The 24,243-nt window shown below is 34.7% G+C and overlaps 2 protein-coding genes across 2 annotated transcripts in view; one reads left to right on the top strand and one right to left on the bottom strand.

Annotated features, from left to right (window-relative positions):
* Positions 1-12,043, top strand: part of LOC138315464 (synaptic vesicle membrane protein VAT-1 homolog-like) — a 23,051-nt gene extending 11,008 nt beyond the window's left edge. The window contains exons 3-10 of the mRNA XM_069256513.1: positions 4,844-5,059; positions 5,418-5,560; positions 6,118-6,221; positions 6,715-6,770; positions 6,898-7,092; positions 7,469-7,552; positions 7,772-7,857; positions 8,818-12,043. Of these exons, the coding sequence (XP_069112614.1) occupies positions 4,844-5,059; positions 5,418-5,560; positions 6,118-6,221; positions 6,715-6,770; positions 6,898-7,092; positions 7,469-7,552; positions 7,772-7,852 (879 nt within the window). The 3' untranslated portion in view covers positions 7,853-7,857; positions 8,818-12,043. The remainder of the gene's footprint in view (positions 1-4,843; positions 5,060-5,417; positions 5,561-6,117; positions 6,222-6,714; positions 6,771-6,897; positions 7,093-7,468; positions 7,553-7,771; positions 7,858-8,817) is intronic.
* Positions 12,005-24,243, bottom strand: LOC138315462 (protein arginine N-methyltransferase 5-like). The gene is made up of 17 exons (XM_069256506.1): positions 24,094-24,243; positions 21,623-21,741; positions 20,818-20,903; positions 20,347-20,478; positions 19,871-19,977; positions 19,386-19,599; positions 18,536-18,625; positions 18,106-18,177; positions 16,769-16,846; positions 16,440-16,498; positions 16,102-16,227; positions 15,275-15,450; positions 14,802-14,911; positions 14,132-14,225; positions 13,682-13,798; positions 13,187-13,251; positions 12,005-12,775 (listed from the first exon to the last, which is right to left on the bottom strand). The coding sequence occupies exons 1-17, from the start codon at positions 24,189-24,191 to the stop codon at positions 12,623-12,625; spliced, it is 1,896 nt and encodes a 631-aa protein (XP_069112607.1). The 5' UTR covers positions 24,192-24,243; the 3' UTR covers positions 12,005-12,622.

Genomic DNA, 24,243 nt, shown 5'->3' with positions numbered 1-24,243 from the left:
GCGTAGTACAGGGCCGTTGTGCCTTTTGTAATCTGCACACGTCCAAGGAAAAGTGACATGACGTGTGAATTTACGACATTTACATGTAAATTGGTTAGGACAAGGGCAAACAGCACACGTGACTATTCCTATCTTGTTTGTACTTAGAACAGCAATCGATTTTCTCACCCTTGTCGCTGCCATTTTGTATAAAATCTCATTTAGTAGCTTTATTCGTGAGGATGGGGAGGCCCCAACTGTAGGTGTTGTAGAGGATGAGTGGTCTAACTACCGCTGGCGAAAATTATACATTAGTTTGTCGTATTGTAGACAGAACAACTAGAGAAAATGTACAACATTATCTATTAATAATGTAAACGATTACTGCGTCAATAATGGGTCTGAATATTCGATTGTGTCAAACTATCTTATTAGCTAGAAGAGATATCGAACTCATTCTCCTGGAATGTATTATGTTCTTTGAGGATGTAAAGATTTCAGGAGCATGCCTGTTAGAAAGAGAATTATATGAGCGCCATGGGAGCTATTACGAAGCAGACATGCTTTCCAATGAAGTGTTTCTAAATTCTAATTAAAGAAAGCAAAGATTTTTCATGAAAGCAGGACGCACAGTACGTGCTGTTTCCGTAACTGGTCCATATTAAGTAAAGCCATGTGAAATAAAGTATCTTTGAAGCAGAGTAGCATTGTAGTAGGTTGTCGCTGGCTCATGATCTCTACACAACGAAGGAGAAGAGTAAGGCTAAATGTTATACAACCTATAATGACACATCACAGACAGTACAGACCGGTCCGTTATTGGTCGTTCCGTAACACACAATTTAAGTACTGTAAATTTAACGTATGTTGCTGAAGGATTTTTGCGCTAAATTATAATTACGTTTGCTGTACTTTAAAGGTACAAAAGGTATCAATTTTGCATTCATTATACTGATGAGAGAAAACATCATTGTTTTCCTAAGTTGTCGGTGTAAGTAGATTATAGTATATACTATACCATGAGGGTTAAGAACATATCAATCGAAGTGAGGGAGGTGTGGATGGGGTGAGGGCTTAATACTGAATAGGACCACTTTAATTGTTATCGTCGAAAAACGTACATGGAGCTCGTAGAACGGGGTATGGAAATTAAGTTAACAGAAAATAAAGTCTCATTGCTTTTTATGTATAGTAAACGAACAAAACGTCAACTGTGAAAAACTTTAGCGCAACATCCCTGACATTAAAAGTCAAATGTTTTGCAAATCAAAGCAATCACGACAGCTCAGATATATAGAATATTCATCGGCCTCCCGAAAACCCTATATCGATCTAGTAATATGCATGTTACGGTGTCGAGTAAGAGAATAAATATTGAAGTATATTTTGAAATTATTGTGCAAGAAAGCAGAGCTCAAAACAGAGAGACATAAGAAATCAAGAAATTCGCTGTGCATAATCTTTAGAGGTTTGGAAGTGAGTGTTATACGGATATATTTACACTTGCTAGGCTTGGTCACTATACGTAAGTACTAGCCGATTTTGTTTACCATAACTGCATGGTAACATTGAACTTTGAACTTGCGTATGAAAATGTTCTGTGCAACGTAAAAGGACTACTTTTTTAAAAAAGAAACACATGGCTTTGTTTACATTTTAACGCAACATTACGTATATATTGTTGTTTTTTTCATAGGATTTTGGAAGAATGTAAACAAAAATAATACATATTTTATATTTATATATGATTCAAACAATTTTTAAATTAACAATTTTATAAAGAAACGGAAAAATATCCCGACCGGGGCGACGTGCTTTCATTTTTGTTAAAAATGATGAGTGTCAAATGAAAACATTACCTCTGTGCCTATGTTCGTCCTACGATCGAGTCTTTGAGGTGGACGGGCGTGAGATCCTCTGATAGAGGTCAGTTATAAACATATCCTCTTGTCTTTGTTCTTTGAGAATTTAATCATGTGTATTATAAAACATGCACCGCTAATAATCCACGTGTTGACAGTTACGCGTCACCACAAATACATTGTATCCATCGAATACAAGTGAATTTGTTTCATCTATCGATGGCGATATGAGCGTAGATTATATAATCACATGGCTCCCAAGGATGTAATATCGTCAAGTCAGACGACATCTCAAACACATTGAGCTACTTGAAAATCGGTGTTTTGACAACTCCAGTGTGTAAGCGTGCGTCAGCTTCGCCTCGCTGGACAATAACGGTCACCGAGTACACACATGTGACCGTGTACAAATTCTTTATGTTATTACGCTATATACTAACTTTTAGCAAAATTGAATATATATTTAAAGTTCTGATCTGATTAAATCAAATTATCTCTGAAATTGACTTTGTTTGTCATGTTTATTTTACAATAAAATATTGAACTTTTTGTCGTCGCGGATGAATAATTCTACCTTATGTGAAGAGTCATCATTCGCTGTTCAATTGAGTAAGCTCCTCCCACTTTTGACCGACTTTTATTGAATAATTACGTCACATTCAAATGACGATTTTATTGCATAAAATATAAATGAAAAAAGTCATGTGAGTGTAAATATAGGGATTGGATTTCGCTTTTATGTTAACCATGCTTGTATGGAGCAATTCCTCTAAGAATATATTCAATACAGTATGGGGCGCTAACGCGCCCCATAGAATATATTCTTAGAGGAATTGCTCCATACAAGCATGGTTAACATAAAAACGAAATCCAATCCCTATATATTTACACTTGCTAGGCTTGGTCACTATACGCTAATACTAGCCGATTTTGTTTACCATAACTGCATGGTAACATTGAACTTTGAACTTGCGTAAGGAAATGTTCTGTGCAACGTAAAAGGACTACTTTTTTTTAAAAGAAACACATGGCTTTGTTTACATTTTGACGCAACATTACGTGTATATTGTTGTTTTTCATAGAATTTTGGAAAAATGTAAACAATATATACATGTTTTATATTTATATATGATTCAAACAATTTTTAAATTAACAACTGTATAAAGAAACGGAAAAATATCCCGACCGGGGCGACGTGCTTTCATTTTTGTTAAAAATGATGGGTGTCAAATGTAAACATTACCTCTGTGCCTATGTTCGTCCTACGATCGAGCCTTTGGGGTGGACGGGTGTGAGACCCTCTGATAGAGGTCAGTTATAAACATATCCTCTTGTCTTTGTTCTTTGAGTATTTAATCATGTGTATTATAAAACATGCACCGCTAATAATCCACGTGTTGACAGTTCCGCGTCACCACAAATACATTGTATCCATCGAACACATAGAGAATACATGGTTAGTATCTTACAATACAAGGTTTATTTTGGTGCGAGACTTAGGAAAGCCGAGATGACGAGGCTTTGCCGAGTCATCTCGGCTTTCCGTGTCGAGCACCAAAATAAAACTTGTATTGTAAGATACTAACCGTGTATTCTGTTTATCCTGCAACCATTATGGCATTCAAAACGAAAGCAAATTGACAGTTCCTTACTTTGTTTCGCTCGAAGCGAGACGCTTCTTTGATGCGGAGGTAAAGATTCATTCACTTAAGCGAATGAGAGTGTACTCCTTTTTACTGCCGTGGGAAATAAAGAAGCGCATTCACAATCAGTAACCGTAATTCTATTCAGTGTGATATATCACTGAAAGGAAATGAAAATACTCAAATAACAATAAATACCCATTAAAGAATTACTTAACAATACATACCTTTGTCATAAGCCAAGAAAAAGACGACACCGCCATACGAGATTTTCGATATCGTAAAAATGACGTCATTTCGGTGAATGTGACGTCACGTTTTAGCGGGACTGACTGACGTTTCATTCACCGGAAGGTTCAAGTTCTGGGTCAAGTTAGAAAAAGTTCCGTCAGATATGGAACAAATTCACGTGATCGTATTGACGGATAAAGCATATCGTATTGACGGATAAAGCACAAGTTTATCTGGCAGTAGTTATCGGTCAGTATGTGGGACAGTTGCAGGATAAAAGTGAATTTGTTTCATCTATCGATGGCGGTATGGATCTAAGCGTAGATTATATAATCACATGGCTCCCAAGGATGTAATACCGTCAAGTCAGACGACATCTCAAACACATTGAGCTACTTGAAAATCGGTGTTTTGCCAACTTCGGCAAACTAAAGTGTGTAAGCGTGCGTCAGCTTCGCCTCGCTGCACAATAACGGTCACCGAGTTCACACATGTGGCCGTGTACAAATTCTTTATGTTATTACGCTATATATTAACTTTTAGCAAAATTGAATATATATTTAAAGTTCTGATCTGATTAAATAAAATCATCTCTGAAATTTACTTTGTTTGTCATGTTTATTTTACACTAAAATATTGAACTTTTTTGTCGTCGCGGATGAATGATTCTACCTTACGTGAAGCGTCACCATTCGCTGTTCAAATGAGTAAGCACCTCCCACTTTTGACCGACTTTTATTGAATAATTACGTCACTTTCAAATGACGATTTTATTGCATAAAATATAAATAAAAAGTCGTGTGAGCGTAAATATAGGGATTGGATTTCGTTTTTATGTTAACCATGCTTGTATGGAGCAATTCCTCTAAGAATATATTCAATATAGGGCGCTAACGCGCCCCATAGAATATATTCTTAGAGGAATTGCTCCATACAAGCATGGTTAACATAAAAACGAAATCCAATCCCTATATAGGGAAGTTTTTGGTGTGTGCTGTAAGCGCAAATTATCAAATATGTGGACATCAATGTTCATAAAGATAATCTTAGAATAAAAGGTGAATTCAATAACGACGTGTAAAGTATCCATTGGATATCATAAAGAATCGTTCGATTTGTTCTGGAAAGGTTGGTGACCGTGTGATTGGGTTCTGTGACTATGATGCCTGGGCAGAATTCGTGGCCATTTCTGCGCACTACGTCTACAAGATGCCAGACAAAATGAGCTTCCAAGATGGCGCCGCGCTGGCTATGAACTACATGGCGGCCTACATGATGTTGTTTGATATAGGAAATCTGAGACCTGGAAATTCTGTCTTTTGTCACTCTGTTGGTGGCGGTGTGGTAAGTTCGAAAGAATTTTTATTTCCCAATTTTCACAAATATTCCAAAGGAAAAAATGAAAATGATCTTTTAAAACATACAAGTATACATGTAGGCCAAATAAGCCTTCAACAATAACAGGAAAGTGGTTTTATTAAATTCAGTAGGCCTGGGTGGTAGTTTTTACTGAACTAGAAAGAGGCGGGGTTCAGAAAGAATGTGTGAAATAGCTTGGATAGATAGTTTGCTTCATCAATGAAAAATTGACATGTGTAAGTACAATTTGTAATTACATCTTACAAGACGAAATCAGTTGCATGATTTGTCGGATAACAATAGCTAGACATATCTTTACGATCCTTGTTAACATTTGTTTTAGGGACAGGCAATTTCTCAGCTGTGTCGAACGGTTAATGACGTCACGTTGTATGGGACGGCGTCATATTACAAGCTAGAGTCTGTGAAGGACAACGTTACTCACCTGTTTGATAGAGTAGTGGACTACGGTCAGGAAGTTCGGAAGTAAGATTTGAAAGGGTGCAACGCTATCTATTTCGTGCGCACTCTATATTATTGTCGGTCAATCAAATTCTTTTGCGTGCGAACGAACATCGTCGGAGAGATGGTAAAACTGCATCAGTGGACATTATTTTGTTCATTTTGGTTTCTAATCCATGCAGATTAAATACAACCAGAGCAAAAGCTTTACGTTTGCCTTTAAACTAACTTTTTCAAAAATAATTGTTATCATCGCCAAATGTGAACCAAGATGACTGGTACATTACCACGAGCAACCCACCTTTCGGTTGCAAGTTACCTGGTATTGATCGTATGTCGGTTGTTTTTTCTCCAACTTTCCTTTTAACGGAAAAGATATTTCTGGTGGTCTATTCCCCCGGTTCTAATTTACTTCTTATATTTTCTTAATTTAGTTTATTTAAGATAACCAAGATAATTTCTAGTGTCATTTATACTAAAGGTAGATTTTTTCATCATTTTCATCGCGTAAAAGTACTTTCGCAAATTATACGGTTTTTGTGGTAACAACGCAAATAAAACTACAATGTTGTATATTACAGACTATCCCCAGAGGGAGTGGACATCGTCCTGGACTGTCTCTGTGGTGATGATACAAATAAGGGGATATCGCTGCTGAAACCCATGGGCAAATATGTGTTGTATGGTTAGTACAAGGGCAAAATATATGCTTTATATGATCGTGAGTGCATACATATAGGCAAATATGTTTTACATGGTTATTACAATGACAAATGTGCTTGTTATGGCTTGAGTACATAGGTAAACAGTGTTTTCTATGGTGAGTACATGTATAGATTTATGGACAAATATGTTTTATATTGCCATTACATGGGTTTTATATATGGCGAGTACACTGACAAGCGTGTTTTATATGGCTATAACATTGGAAAATATGTTTTATGTCGAATCTATGGGCAAGTGTGTCTTGTATGGAGAGTACATGGGCAAATATGTTTATATGGTGAATATCTGGGCAAAAATGGTAAATATATATGGTGAATGGTGAGTACTCATGTATGTTGGTCAATAAGTGGTAACTGTGAATACATTTTTAAAGAAATTTATTAGCATTTAAACAAATCAGGCATTGATGGATACTTTGATGGTTTGTTACAAATAGGTTTTTTTATTTCCAGGGTCCTCGAATGTAGTGACAGGAGAAACAAAAAGTTTCTTTAGCTTTGCTAAATCTGTAAGTATGTTTAAAGATTCACAAACCTCACTTATAGCTGATTTTAGGGAGGGGGTTGACATAGGGGAGGTGAACCAGTATCTCACAATGTAATGTAACTTATTAAAAAATATTTCCTTTGTTTCAGTGGTGGCAAGTAGACAAGATAAGCCCTATTAAACTGTACGACGAGAACAAGAGCATCGCTGGCTTCCAGTTACGTCAGCTGGTTTTCAGACAAAGTCAGCACGAATACGCCAGGAAGGTGATGAACCATCTCATACAGCTGTACTCGGACGGAAAGATCCGACCCAGGATAGACTCAGCATGGGCGTTTGAGGATGTAAGATTCTGTAGGCTTGAAAACTATGGAACTTGGGTTGTTGCTAGTTACCATTTAGGATGTCCCAGAAAGTGTTCAGTGTGTTTCAAATAAGTCACAAGCTGCTATATATACAATGTTTAAAAAAATATTAAGATGTTCATGCAAAATTGCTGCAACTTTTCATTAAATAAGTAGCTGTAAATGGAAAGAGAAAGGTCATTTAAGATGTAAACTACTGCAGACTTGTGGACTAAGTGAACAATTACAACTTCTTGTTATCACACCTGGCTATAGGAATTTTACCAAAAATCACATGTCACTTCTTTCAAAGAAACACACTCAGGAACTGAAGCCACTATGCATTTAATGAATGTGTATATATATATATCTTTAGGTTGGAGATGCCATGCAGAAGGTTCATGACAGGAAAAATATCGGCAAAATTATTCTAGATCCAAGCTTGGAACCCAAAGTCAAGGTAATGAAATGAAATAAAGTTTTATAAACACAAACGTAATGCCTTAAGTGTTTATATCTGGTATTGATGTTATTGTGTATTAACCATCTCTATTATAATTTCTTTATAAATGTTCAGTTTCATACATAAACATGGTGGTTTTCCAGTGTAATGTATCTTTGGTTGACAAAAACTTGACATACTATTGAAATACGACTTTTGTTATTTTGTCCAATCTAGCCGGTAGCCCAAGGTCAAGCTCGGACACATACAGACAGTACATGTAGTGACGAAAAAGAACCAGTTGTCAATGGAGAATAAGACTGGTATGTTAAAAGTAAAATGTAATCATATCAGATAATTTTGTTTACACAATTCGGTCTAAGAGTACATTAAAACTTGCACTTATATCGTAAACAAACTAGTTCTAATGGAAATTAGAATAGTTGGTTTAACTGTGATATGTCAGAAAAGCCCACTGTAGGCAAATGTATGTTTAATGTTCAATCGCCATATTACACATAGCCTTGAAAGCCGAACCCTGACCCTTGCCTGTGTAGTAAAGAATTTTTCGTCTAGAACTACTCAAAACGCTCTTACAGTTGTGTTAGATGCATGATCTTGTCTAAAAATAATTTCATCAACTCATCAGTGGTTATGTATTGCATTTGTTTAACGTGCGTGACTTTGACTCGGGTAAGGGTACAGCGTACATGTTGTACCTGCTTAATCATATTGATCAATCAAAATACTTAACAATATTGTGGAATTTGTCACTATTTCTTGTCATATGTTTCATGAGGAATGTAGAACAATACATTTATGTTATATTTTGCTTCATGGTTATGTAACGAATTAGCCTCACTGAATTGTCCCTTTAAGTAATAAAGGCAGATTTTCAGAGGCATGGAAGTGGTGCAATGACACTGTGCTATCTGGTGTGAATCCCACCAGGTGATACTGTACTTTAAACATTACACTGTCACAATGTACTATATTCATCCCAATATATTCAGCTGTAATTGTGTGCATGGAAAGTAAATGCAAGAAATGTTTGTAAATGGTTTGGTCCAAAATGGCAGCTCAGACTGCATGCTCTCTAATGAATTCAAGGATATTTGCTTAGGACATTTACATCCTTTTATTATAAGATGATTGTTTCTTCTTCAGGTTGACATTAGATTTTTTGATTGGTTTGGACTCAAATGGCAGCCAAAATGTTCAGGACATTTGCTCCTTTTTGTTTTGATTAATTTATTTATTTCTCATTTCATTTTTTATTACAGATATTAGCTTGAGCACAACTGATTTTGGTGGCCATGACACAACGCCAGCCTAACAGCTATAACTTGTGACCTTGAAATGAAAGACCTGAAGGTCACTTCAAGCTGCCTATATAACTGCTGAACTTTGACCTAGTTTGATCAGCACCCTAAAGGACATGGAGCTAAAGTTGTTCTGGCATTATAGTATCAGCTTATCATTGTTCAGGACCAGAAAGTAACATAGAAATGTACTATTAACTTAGCATGTAGAGCTATAGAGCAATATTAGTCATTAAATTAGATATCTATATCAAATATAGCATTTTAAGTCTATAATTGTATTACAAAATTAATGTAGATCAGATATTTAGAATTAGGTAAGAGATATATGTTATCTCTGCATAAACACATATAAAGAAACTAGATCAGTGAATGGTATCAATGATACACAAAATTTCATAATCTTATATCTACCGCTGGTATATACCATACAATGTATATTAAATTTCAATTCCGTTGAAAAGCAGCTGCATATGTGGAAGCACTAAGGAACAGCAGAATTGTTTTAATGTTTGTTTTATATACAATAAATGACAGTCATATCTACTGATAACATATCTAGTTTATATCAGAATATTATGAGTTATCTCCCCTATAACTTGAAGAATTAAAATTGACGAATTTGCTTTAATCTTTTTTCAAACAATAAAAAAACAGGGCTTAATAGAGAGATTGAAGTTACATTGACTGTAATAAATCACATTCATATAAAATAAGAATACGGAAAATGTACATACATGTGCGGCTTGCATTAAACAATAGCCAAAAGGTTTAAGATTGATTATATGAGGAGCTGAGGGATGATTTATCCATGGCCTAGAGTAACAGTGAGCGTGACTGATTCCTGAAAATGACTATAGATGCTGTCTTGGTATTTATATTGTTATTGTGATTGATTCCTGAAAGTGACTATAGATGCTGTCTTTGTGTTTATATTGTTATTGTGAATGATTTATGAAAATGACTATAGATCGATGATAGTGATTATAATGCCCTCTATTATATATTCTGTGTTAATGTCCAATACAGTGTCTAATGTTTATTTAATGCCAATACACTTGACAGGATCAGTAACTAATACTGGAGAAGATTATTTGAACAATAAAAGCCTGCTGGTATCTTAAAATTTATTTAAATTTGGGACCATTGTAAGCAAGTCATATTAACTGTAAGTTTTGAACTTTTTTATCAGCTGTAGCTAGGGTCGCAAGTTGTTCAAAAGCCCGTCCTTACATGACCTTGGCTGTTATTAGGAAGTTAATTTAATCAAACAAACAAATGTCCAAAAGACGGTAACTAGTACAATCCTAAATAAAATAATTTCTGTTAAAACCCCAAATTGGATATCTAATAGCATCCAACATATTGAAGCTACAAGGAAACAGCTATGAAAGTTTTCTCTGTTATGCTCAGCAAATACCGAATATCTGGAATCAATTACCTATGGTATAGACCTCGTGTAGTTTATTAACCTATTGATGAAATGTCTCAAAATTGTTGTTATTATTATATAATAGTTATTGTTATTTATTTGTCATATTAACTGTTTGTATTGTTTAATTTATTGTTGGTAAATGCTGATTTGGAATATAATCTTGTGATTATTGAAAACTAGAAAAAAATATTTTTAGAGTATTTATGTATAAACCAATATAAATGTACTAATATATTAGTTGAATGGATATTAGATTGTGTTACTTTACAGATATATAAAAGGGTATAAAATGTTTTAAAATTGAATACATCTTAGGAGGTATTGACTGAGGATATATTATAATATTGCTTGCATTATCATGTGTTCTAGTGACATATGTATCCTCCCTATAGGTGTTGTGTGTCCCATGTCACAACTAATCCCGCATTCCCCAGACTCCTGCTGCTGAACGAGAGTCTGGTTCCGTCCATATTTAAGCTTTGTGATTTCAAAACAAATCATACCAAAAAACAGTAAATTTTTTATTAACTTATAGAAATACCCACAAAATATGGCGGATAGCAATTTTCAAGAATCGCTATAAGCCACACTTGTGTAATGCAAAATTTGATTTTCAATTTTCAAGATTTACAAATTGCTATTCAAGGATTTTATTTTGAGAGAAGCAAATTCTTTTGTTTTCTTTGACATGAGTAGTCATGTTTGTTTATCATTTCACCAAAATTCAAATATGAACCGGCTAAGACTCTAGTTTCGCTGCGAGAGTCTGGGAAATGCATTACCATACAGAAACAATACTTGCAACATAGTGCAAAAATAAACTTATATATAACATGGACGTGGAACAAAGCGCGGTGTGGACAGGAATCTGATATTTTTCATGAGAGAAAGTGAAGTTTAAATCTTTAATTAAACACTGAAACTTAATCAAATTAAATTTTGTTCTCTTAAAAGTTCAGAAATTTGTGTTTTATTAAAAGAATTCTCCAACAGAATTTAGAAAATTATCACCAACTACAGACACATCAGCTGGTGGTCATGATGAATATTGTGGTGAAATGTACAGAAAACCCGAAATAAAATAAAATTATATGTTGTGATAAAGGACCTTTACTTTTTAATGTCAACCAATCAATGCAAATAATTACTGTTAGTGTTATTTACCAAATTGTTTTGTTAGTACGTGCTTGTGAGCAACTGTTGACATCATTTATGTACATATTATCTATATTCTATTTTAGGTTGTTTGTAATAGGTCTGCAATTCATAATAAAAAAAATAATGCTACAGTAGTTCAGTACCTATTAAAGCATTTCTGCATATCGTGTTTCATATTCTTGGGTAAATATGAATACTGTAAATGTATATATTTTAGTAATAAGAATGCATACAGCATATTTTTGGTATATTGTTAATAAATCAATTACTACGACTGCACAAACGCATCACTGCATAGCTAACCTATTCAAAGTCATTATTGCACTGAAATTTGATTGTGCTAAAATAAAGACATTTACAGTATCATGTAGTAGGGTTACAAGGTGATGATTTTTGTTGATTACTGTAGCAATATAACCATAATAATTCATGTGAAAATCCTGTTGGTATATAAACATGTATAATTAAAAGTAGTCCCCTCACTATCGTTAAATTATAATACATGTATACCCGAACACAATGATAGTTTAAAGATAACACCCCTATTTGTGTAATATTGTTATATGTCCAATTGAAATAAAAGTTGTATTTTGACGATGTTGTTATGACTTTTCTTGCAGCACACTGATTCAACCTTAAGATAATGACAATTTATTATTATAAGTTAATAAACCTAATTTTGTGTGTGCTTATTCTTGAAGTTTTACACAGTCATGTATTAAAGTAAAATTAATTACTGCAGAACTAGTCCTATGTATCTACATTAATGGTGACCATTTAAACATAGAACAAACATTTTTTTAAATGAATAAACTGTATTATTAACTGCATTACAATAATTTGATAGTAACATATAGCTTTAGTTATAGCTAAATATAGTGAAAATAATAACGTTCATTAATGGAACTGAGAACTCGTTTTTCTTCAATAATAATAATTGTGAAGCACTGAATTTTCTACATTATACATTTGTGAAGTCATGTCTTTTTGACCATAGGCAGTCCGTTGAAAGATATCAAATCCAAATGCAAATACCACTCCTCAGATATTGAGCTCCTTCATCATTAATCTTTCAGTAGAATGGTGAAACTTTTTTCTACCGTTGATAACTCGAGTTCACAGACACAAACCCTTGGTCACAGTTGTAGCGTTCGTAATTGTGAACAAGCATCACTATAATCCAATGGTATAGGAGCGCCCAGAAGGGTTGTGGATGGGTATGACTCGTGGTTTTGTCACCAGCCATTCATACCACACATTCTTGGTACTCACACACCGCCAGATGTCTACCGAGAGAGTCTCTCCCTTCTTCAGGTATTGAGGCGTCTGAAAATAGATCACAGCACTTTGTACCAGGACAATTCATTTCATAACCGACCAATAGAAGTATTCTAAAGAAAAGACATATATTATTGAGATATGCTAAAGTCTGAAATTATGTGATTCCATCTAATATCATGAAAGTTATGGGAAGCTGATAGCATACTCTGCCAATAAATGGTTTTTATGAAATTTTCTTTATCAAGGCAAAAGGGAAAGGTACTTCAGCCATTAAATGTATTTGGTGATTACCTTAAGATAAGTATCAAATAGTGGTACTTTAAACTATGATATTGTCCATTATAGACACTGCAGTAGTATACAAAGTGTGTAATGAATTTAAAGTAGTTTGGTTAGAGAAAATTACAAAGACACAAGTAGTAGTGGTCAGAGAGACATTACTGTTACTATACTTACCTTTATAGGAAACAGGATCGGAAACCAGCTGAACATGCCTGTAGAATGGGTTGCTGGAAGGATACCTATGGGAAGACAAAATTAGTTATGAAAATATTATTCAAATTTTATATTAACAATGTGTATAGCAGAGGTTTGAAGATATGGTATAATTTTAATGTAATGTATAACATGAAATGTTCATTGTGTAAAAATGTGCGTTGTTGTCGTGGTTGCTATGGAATTTTGAATATAAAAACAACAAATGATGTTTTATAGATCACTATCACTGTTATTGCAGTATTAAACTACTAAACACAAATATTTCTTTCCACAAAAAGATTTGAAAGCTTCAAACCATGTACCCACGAATAATTTATGTTAAAAGTTTTGAAAATATGCAAGAGTTTGAATGCAGTTTAAGAATATTTATTTGAATAGATATGTTAGTCCTTCATTACACTTCGACAGAAGAGCTGATATTTGGCTGAGAATGAAATAAATGGAATCACTTACTGAGCATGACATCTTTGTAGAGTCTGGTATCAAAGTAGCCCGCCAGACCATGCAGCACAGAGTTTTCCTCTACTGTAAATTCCAGCGTGGCATAACGACTGTTGTCAATCACATTGTCTGCATCACAGAAAAGTACAATAGAAAGATGAATTCATAGATGTTTTAGGCATCATTAGTACAGTTTAGGTATGACAGTTACATGTGCGCAATGCAATGGGCAGATATAACTGACTCAGAAAAATATTAATTGATACTTTCCAAAATAGTATATGTCTGCTTCATATTTATTCTGCTATCAATACTCAAAAAACATTATCCATCAAACTGAAAATGTATGCATTATTGAACATTTGTAATAACTTACAGCATAAAACAGGACAGGTGTAGTTAAGTTTTTCAGTAAAGTTGTTAAATGTAAGTAGTACATGTCTACCTTTATCAAAATCTTACCATGATTAGGGTGATGAAAGTGAAAGACTGGTTGTGGCTCAGCAATCAGTTTACAGTTGTGTAGGCGCACCACATACGGCATCTCAAAGTTGTACTGAAGAGCAAAATTATACATCATTGTACTTGTGTTTTAATACATCAGCTTAATTCAAAGATAGGGCTTATCGGTGGTGAATTACAGTATGACACAGTTAAGCATAACTGCCGTTTTCCTATGTGGGTAGATTAGTGATCACTCATTGTAAACTAGATTCCACAGCAAACGTGATCAACTGCTAAGAAATTTGAAAGATAAAAGATAAACTTTTACAGAATTGAATCATTCAGGAGATTTAGAGCTAAACATCCAATTATCAGTTAAAGGTAAATTTCAGAACAGTCTCCCCTCTGTAAGACAATTACACCATGTTTTACCAAAGTTAGCCAGGAGGTTAGTACACCCATCATGGTACTGAACATGTGCAATTAGCCATTCCATTTGCAAAATGTTGCACATTCATCAGTATTCATCAGTACATATAAGCTGTATACTAAAAATGTACATATTTAGCAGTAATCTTATTTTAGCAATTTTTGCCACTTATAATGTAGACATACTTATTTTGGTGTAATCAAATTTTAACACAGTAAGCGTAATAATATTTTAATGCAGTATTTTTCAGTAACACACCTCCAGCGGTTTGTCCTTTTCTTTACATGATTTCACCTCATTGTGTAGTTTCTCCGATTGCAGCGGTGCTAGGTAGGATTGATATTCACATGGAATACTGATGCCATCATCTGCAAGGGAGACCACTCAATCATCAAAACCAAAGACAGTCAGGTTATTTTATAACCAAATGTATATTCTTCATAGTCTCATCGTTGTTTCAATTTATCTTATTTTATATCAGATTAATTCAGAAATTCAAGTATCACTATTTTTCTATTGACAATATCATCTGATTCGTCAGGTACCTTTTCCAGAAACCGAAATGGATATAAAATTGTGATGGGATTGGATAAGTCGAACATGGGTATAAATACATGCCCAACCTGCCCCAACCTCCCTCATAAAATTGTGTCTCTAGGTAGGTATGATTTAAGTTTAATGCACATAATTCAGATTTAGGCTTTATAAGAATATGAGAGAGTTCTGTTTACCTTGTAAGAACCTCTGTGCCCCGTCTAAACATTCTGGCGATAGTTCATTGTCCCCAAACGATCCAAGCAGTTCACTGACCAGGATGTCGGCCTTTTCAGGAGCCTCCCACTTACGCATGTCACAGGAAATAACATCCACCTGTTCTCCCCACATCTCATCCTTCATGTTCTCCAACCTATAGGGAATAATCAAAGTCAGTTTATTTATTCAATTAACACATCTTCGTAACACAAAGGACAAACATATGATGATTACTTGAATGCAGAAGTCAGTTTATTTATTCAATTAACACATGTTCGTAACACAAAGGACAAACATATGATGATTACTTGACTGCAGAAGTCAGTTTATTTATTCAATTAACACATGTTCGTAACACAAAGGACAAACATATGATTACTTAACTGCAGAAGTCAGTTTATTTATTCAATTAACACATGTTCGTAACACAAAGGACAAACATATGATGATTACTTGACTGCAAACAGAAAAGAAATATACCCATAATGTGCAGTTTTCATATGTGAACTAATTTGTCATCTTTCAAAAAAACATTCACAGCCTTTTTACTTTCGTTATATAGACAAGTTTTACTGCCATACTTACTGTATAGCTGGTCATTTTAACAGAAAACAAGAATAATTAGAATATCTATATTCTAGTAGTCTAAAATGTTAGTGATCTGACTTACAGAATACATGGTTCAACCCTATCTTTATATTTCACAGATAAAATATTTTGGTAATATAAATAACCCATGCAAATATCATCCTTGTGAAAATAACTGGCTATATGGTGTCACAACTACTACAGATTTAAGACTTACGTGACTACGGCGTTTGGGTTTTTTTCCACGGCGTACAGTTTGCGTATTTTGCGATCGGCCTGGTGAGCTGCAGCTAAAGCAGCCCTGACAAGTGGTCCTCTCCCGGCACCGACCACCATTAGGACTCTGTCGATAACATACCGTTCCTTCGTTAATTACACACATCACTTTACCACTACATGTAATTATAAACAATTCTTGAACGGAAAAATAGCAAGCTTAACTCTGTATTTTTCAAGTCCTTTTATTCTAACATTATAAGATATTAGTATTTCATATCATACTGTACAACACTAATTCCTCTATAATCTTAAAGTGTACCGGGTGAGTATACTCACATGCTCTTTGTATCTTTGTCCTCTGGTCGTATTTTGTCCAGTAGGGCACAGTAGATAGCCTAAATATAGAATTCAAAGTCACTATATACTAACCACTTATCTTATTTATTAGAAAACAATTTTAATAGAAATGATATTTTTATATTTTTATATTTTAATTTCTATATTGTTTTCATCAAACTGCAAAGACCATATCAACTAGTTTTAATCTATTAATGACAGAAGGTATTTGCATTAAGTTTAAATAAAATGATAATTCATTGTAAAAACAATTTTTCATCAAACATTACATCGATATCTTCCTATTTACCCCACACAAATTGATGTACCTTTTGATACTGTGAATACTTTACTGGATCTTTCTCAAATATTTCATAAGTTTGTGACTCCAGGTTGTCCATCAATGGCTAAAACACAAAACCATGAAATGTTTAAACAAGAGTAAAACAACTTCCATTAGGGAAAAAGTTTACTTCCACCAGGGGAAAAGTTTACTAAAATACAACACAACACAGAAAATAGCGTGATGTTTTACAACAAAATGTTTATTTATAAAAGAAATAGTGGGTTCTTTTCCAGTAATTCAAGAAAGATAATTAGTTCCTTTTCATGAAACTTGCATCAGTAATGAGGTCAGAGAACTGATCAGAGGATTGTATTTGTTTTAAACATCAGAAATGAGGTCAGAGAACTGATCAGAGGATGGTATTTGTTTTAAACATCAGTAATGAGGTCAGAGAACTGATCAGAGGATGGTATTTGTTTTAAACATCAGTAATGAGGTCAGAGAACTGATCAGAGGATGGTATTTGTTTTAAACATCAGAAATGAGGTCAGAGAACTGATCAGAGGATGGTATTTGTTTTAAACATCAGAAATGAGGTCAGAGAACTGATCAGAGGATGGTATTTGTTTTAAATGTCAGTAATGAGGTCAGAGAACTGATCAGAGGATGGTATTTGTTTTAAACATCAGAAATGAGGTCAGAGAACTGATCAGAGGATGGTATTTGTTTTAAACATCAGTAATGAGGTCAGAGAACTGATCAGAGGATGGTATTTGTTTTAAACATCAGAAATGAGGTCAGAGAACTGATCAGAGGATGGTATTTGTTTTAAACATCAGTAATGAGGTCAGAGAACTGATCAGAGGATGGTATTTGTTTTAAACATCAGAAATGAGGTCAGAGAACTGATCAGAGGATGGTATTTGTTTTAAACATCAGAAATGAGGTCAGAGAACTGATCAGAGGATGGTATTTGTTTTAAACATCAGTAATGAGGTCAGAGAACTGATCAGAGGATGGTATTTGTTTTAAACATCAGTAATGAGGTCAGAGAACTGATCAGAGGATGGTATTTGTTTTAAACATCAGTAATGAGGTCAGAGAACTGATCAGAGGATGGTATTTGTTTTAAACATCAGAAATGAGGTCAGAGAACTGATCAGAGGATGGTATTTGTTTTAAATGTCAGCAATGAGGTCAGAGAACTGATCAGAGGATGGTATTTGTTTTAAACATCAGAAGTGAAATCAGAGAACTGATCAGAGGATGGTATTTGTTTTAAACATCAGTAATGCCTCCTGGTGTTGATAAAACCTTGGATACTGGTGCCCATTATACATATAGTAATACTCAACAAAATTTCTTTTTTGAAAGGTATACCTGTAAAGGACATTGTAGGTAATCCTCGTAACCTTTAGCAAACTGGGTGACTGGATCAGGGGTAGGCTGGGTCTGAACATACATAAACAGACATCATAATGTACAATGTCATCACATCTGACAAAAACATGATATCAAATTTCAAATGTAAATGAATTTTTGTTTTTGAGAATGGAAAAGTACATGATATTTCCAATTAACATTTGAATTAAGAGTAAACAATCTCAAATATTCAATGTTATTAAGAAAACCAATCAAACAAAACAAGCTGCTTTTCAATTCAATATGACAAAAAGACAATTATCTTTACATCATATATTTGATTTTTTTTTATGGTGCTACTTTTCCCTCAATCAATAAAGAACAATTGGTCGACAAATTTCCGAATTTACCTAAAATACTGAGTCAAGATATCGTACGACTTATTTACCTGGAACAGGTGATCTAGGTACTGTTGATAGGCATGGACACCCTTGTCGGGGTGTCGCTCCACACCCGTCAGAACCAGCTGAACATCCAACTGAAATGAATCAATGTATCAATACTCAAGTGTTTTAATTGATATAAAGTTCCATAAGAATGATGCACATGGATACCTTTACAACATAGCAAGAACTTTCATCTTTTAAATAACAGAAAAAACATTGGCATATTTCAGCGTCATCTATTCTTGCAAATAGGTACTGATTTTGACATCATGCATGTAACCCTGATCAATACTAGCCGCAATATATCGCTCGGCTAGAGAGAACTTCTCTTTAGCTCAATCGGTTGAGCGTCAGACTAGTAATCCAGAGGTCCTGAGTTCGATCCCTGGCAGAGGCAGGTAATAAATTCATTGTAAATCCTGCACCTTGTTACATTGGCGCCCATGTAGGGACTCCGGAATGATACTTCACGATACTTGCGAAGGAATCGTTGTGACCCCTGGAAACCCAAGGACAAGTTGATTCCTGGAGGGGGAGTATGTAACCCTGGTCAATACTAGCCGCAATATATCGCTCTAGAGAGAACTTCTCTTTAGCTCGATCTGTTGAGCGTCAGACTAGTAATCCAGAGGTCCCAAGTTCGATCCCTGGCAGAGGCAGGTAATAAATTTATTGTAAATCCTGCACCATGTTACATGCATTTATAAGCTCTTTTTTTCTTTAGAGAAAATAACATAATTTTTGATCACAAATTAATTAAGTAACAATCAATACCTACCCACAAGGGCAGATAATATGCAAAGATGTAATGAAGACTTTATGGATTAAGAAGGTAGGTAACTGTATCCTTACCCTGAACAGTTTATTGAGGAAAGTCTGATGGGCCCTGGACAACACTGGATAACCCTTCTTGTTTGTGATAAACAAACTGGTTGAGATGTGGACACACTTGACCGGTTCAGCCAGCCATCGTTCCAGGATATGATCCGGAGGAAGATTGGCAGACAATTCCAGGGCGACCTTTATCCTCTTGTTGCCGTCACATACTGTTCGGAAGGTGTGCCACCTGTAACAAAATCATGTTTATACACATACATCTTGATGTAATCCGATAAAATTATGTTTTATAAGCTACCACTTGGTATTTGAAGGATGTGTCAGCTTTTTGTGATGGAAGAAAAGCAGTACCAGATAAAACCCACCAAGATACTGTCAGTACCTGGAAAATGTCCTGTGTAAGCTTCAACTTTACAACCCATACCTAGAGAATGAGAGTACCCATAAGATAACACAGTAATATATAAAGACAGAATATCCTATGTGTGTTGACTACCTACCATTCCCAGGTATCCTCGATCTGGTCCTCTGTTTTCTCCTCCTCTCCCTCAATCAGACAATCGACCTGGTCCTTTGCTGACATCAGAGGAACCTGGATCCAATATTGCTGCAGAAACAAAGAACTCAGGGTAACTGTTCTAAGAGGAATTATATCTTTTTATGATATAAATGAACGGTCATTCTGAGCTATTTGTGAAAATAATCTCACAAGTTTACAAGAGTAATAATGTGTAGTTGCTTTTTAATATCAAGTGTAAAATTTGGATGGGACCAATTTTGGAGTAAGATGGGCTGAGTAAATGAGATTCAATCATACTACAACCTATTAAAACTTGTGTAGAATCTTATTTATTGATGATTTTCTATAACCATTACTAAGTTACAAATTATGCACCAAATTGTTTAAAAGTTTAAACAATAGTCAGTTTTCACCAATAATCTTTTGTTTCTTTTAATCTTTTTAATGTGAACTTACCTGTTGGAAGTAGCTAGATATCAGCTGCTGATTCAGACACCTGGCCACATTGCTCACATTCTTGTTGCGGAGGGTGATGAGGATAGCAGGAAGACCCAGATGAGAAGCATAAGCAAGCTCTTGTTTAAAAGCCTGTACAGAGGAGGATAAATGTATATATGGTGAACGAAAATGTTTGTGACAGTGTCAACTCATTCAAGAAACAATGTTACTATAACTTTCAAATGATAATGAATCACCTTCTATTTACAATGAATATGTTACATAATACATTTTTAATTCTATGCCTACCTTAAACTTTATGATTGAATTTGCATGAGCTCACTGATTATGGTTCAAATGTTAAAATAAACCTATTAAACCTTGGATTAAAGCCACGATACATAGAATTCCATTTTTTTCATGCCCATCTTTAGAATGATTATATAATGTCTTTATCTTTTCATTAGCATCCAATTCATTACAACTTACCACTTCAGAGTTCTTCCTGATTGTATCTACTTTCGAATCCAACTGAATCCATGGTGAAACCTTGCCGACAATCAGAGTATTCCAGTCTGTGTAGAAAGCAAAGAACATAAAGTTGTTACATGTATAAATTGTAATGTTGTATTTTATAGAATATAAAGTCCAACCACAAAAAAAATCTACATGCTTTTACTGCTTTCTTGATTTCATAATTTTTTTTTTTTTTCAAAACAGAACACTGGTTATTTTTCATTCATGAAACTAATACAGTTTTAAGAACTTAAAAAAGAACTTCAATATACATTGTATTCCATTGTTAGCTACATAACAAGCACATGCACATCCATAAAATAAAACAAATTTCACAAACTCCCTATATGATGCCATTTTTCCTAAACATTGATTCGAGAATTTCCAACACTGCTTTGTTGACGTCTGATTATAATTTGTGTTTGGTCTTACATAGCTTTATGTCCTTTCAGTAGCTTAGGTTGTTTATCATATACGGACAGCCTCCCATGTATGAGATGTGTTGTATCACTATGCCTGTATTTTGACAGACTTTGGTATATTTGTGTAGTCTGACATATTATATGTAGATTTGTTAAGATCTACATGTATAGGGTGTCATTTCTCAAGCAGAGAAAACTTTTGCTGAAGTATAATACTTACCGGTAGGTGACACAAAGCTTTGACTAGTTTATGTAGATATTCATTGAATCTATTTTTGCTTTGATTTTTTTTGAGTTTTCTTATTTTGTAGTCATTAATTCATTACTTTTCTACTAGTAGCCATATTCATTTTTACCTTGTCCAGTCAACACTAAGTCTGAGCGAGTCATTGCTCCAGGCCTGTCCTTAGCCGGGCCATAGATAAATTCACGCTTGTATCTTGGATTTACTATGGGCAGGCACACAAAATCGAACCTGTAAAAAGTTTAAAAACATAATTATATACATCGACATGAGACAGGGGTAGAATTTAACTTTTTAAGTCACTATCCATTTTTGGCAAGTTGGTAAAATTTCAACTCGCCAAATCAGAAATTTGCTTGCCACTTTGAAATTATTATTAAAATCAACCAATTCATTGATGACTGTTATATTTATTTATTGTTTATAACAATAAATGTTTTACATTTTAGTAGCACTATACAAGTGTAGTTTAGGCACAGGCGTCTGCTTCTGGTTTGATAAAAAATATAATAACCTACCCCTACTATATGAACATTGTATTTTTCCAAAACCAAATGCAGACGCCTGTGCATGTGGTTTAGGCCTAATGACTTTTTATTTTTAGAATGACTATTATGTGGCAGTTTGTGCAAATAAAAAAAACAACTTAATATGATTAAGGTGTTTTTGTCTAAACTTAACTGTGAATAACAGCAGGATTAGTAGTCCTTTTTCATCTTGTGCACGCTTTTGCAATTTTGCCAGCTGAAAGAACTTTTTTATGTCAGCCATTTTAGCAAACTATGTAAAATATTCGGAAGAAAATTTTTTTACGGAACACCTCTAAACGGAACACCTCTAAACTTTTCCATACCAAATCAATGTCACTGTTTTTGAGACGCTTGAAAGTATACAGTATTTCAAAGTGTCGACAAGACGTTGCACTATTTGTGTTGAACGTTGTGCTTTTGTTTCACAATTCATTTAGGCTATAATTTGGCACACAATTTATGACAGGTGTATTGATTGGAATATTTAGTAACTGTATATGTATTTAGAATGACGAACGATGCACCACTTGCCAAAAAATGCAAGTACAATATTTTTCCACTCGCCATTTCAAAAACCAACTCGCATTTGGCGAGTGTGCGAGTGTTAATTTCGAACCCTGATGAGAAACATGAGCAAAATGCCATGTTAAAAATGCTTCTCTGCTGACAAATGGTTATTTTTTCTCAATCAAAATCAGGTGCAGGTAAGTAAGTATTTCTTGGAAAATTACCCCTCTTTCAAACGGTAATAACCATTTTAATGAAGACTTGATAAAGATGTGTTTATTTTTAGCCGCTAAAGCTATATAAAGCTAGGTGAGTTTTGAGTCGAGGAGCTTTCCACCCTTTACGTATACATATAGTACTGTACTAATTTTCTATATTCTATAGTACTTGTCTATACATGATTTAGTGTTCTTTTATATAGCGCACTTATCTCTTGACAGCTGGTAATTAGATAGGGGACATGCTGGGCCCTTAATCCATGAAGTAATGAATTATCTATAGCCGTGGCACTGATCGTCTGCGGGGCTCCTTCAATTTTATTGCCCCCCTATTTGAGAGGTATTAATCGCCTCCCATTCTATTATCTATAACAAATGGCTACATCAGTCTGGAATATCTGCCAGTGTCCAAATCTACATTACACATGGTCAACATTTACTTGTGGCTCATCATCTTACTAAGTGTTATGTTCTAGTGTTATTGTCAATTTTGGTAACCAGAGCCCACTGTTCCTGCAAAGGTGCGGGTGTTCCTGCAGGGCTCCTGCATGTTTGGTATGAAAGGGGCACGAAACTGAAGCTCAAGGAGTTCAGGTGTTAGCTGGTTTGAATGATGGAGTTCAGGTATTAGCTGGTATGAATGATGGAGTTCAGGTGAGAGCTGGTTTTAATGACGGAGTTCAATTGTTAGTTGGTTTGAATGACAGAGTTCAGGTGTTAACTGATTTGGATTATTGTATAAGTGCATGTTTCTATGCTAGAGAGAGTGGAGTGGTTATCGTGTGAACTGTAACTTATCCTGTAAATGCTATTGTTGCTGAATACATATGGCGGCCTTGAATTGTGTTTTACTCGACGCCCCACTCTACTTTATTAAAACACCAGTATTGTGGTAGGTGCCTGACGCTACTTTATAAGACATCTACGGAGTTTTTTGCTACAGTACTATATGTAGAGGTAGAGTATGATTTTCACCGATTTTTTATCTAGACCTCTATAACGTCTGTAATGGCTTAGGACACTCTGATGGGTCAATAAGTATATAAACTGATTAACGGATTTTGAGTCATATTTAGTGGGATTCAGCATGGCAGTGGTAAGCCTAAGGTAGGCTATCAGAAGATTACTTTTTTTAAGTAAATATACGATGGCGAAACTTGGTATTGGGCGAGAACTGGTTGCTGACAAGTAGGCCCCGAGTTTCTATGCTAAAACATTTGAAAAATAAGTTCTAAAGTTGTGCAGAAACACGTGGGTCAGAGCGCGATTTCTGAAAAACTTCATCTCGAATGCGGCGACCCAGTGGAGCTCGTGTTTAATATACTTACCCAGATTTACAGACATTATCTAATGTCGTATTAATATCTGGACAGCAGTGATAATCCCGACCACAAGACAAACGACTAGTCATTCTGCGAACGGGCATGATACCTTTTCAGCAACCGGAAATGTATCTTTCGGAACACCTTAGATTTTTA

Source organism: Argopecten irradians, chromosome 2, assembly GCF_041381155.1.
Source record: "Argopecten irradians isolate NY chromosome 2, Ai_NY, whole genome shotgun sequence".
Classification (NCBI taxonomy): domain Eukaryota; kingdom Metazoa; phylum Mollusca; class Bivalvia; order Pectinida; family Pectinidae; genus Argopecten; species Argopecten irradians.
This window is presented reverse-complemented; position numbering and strand designations above follow the sequence as displayed.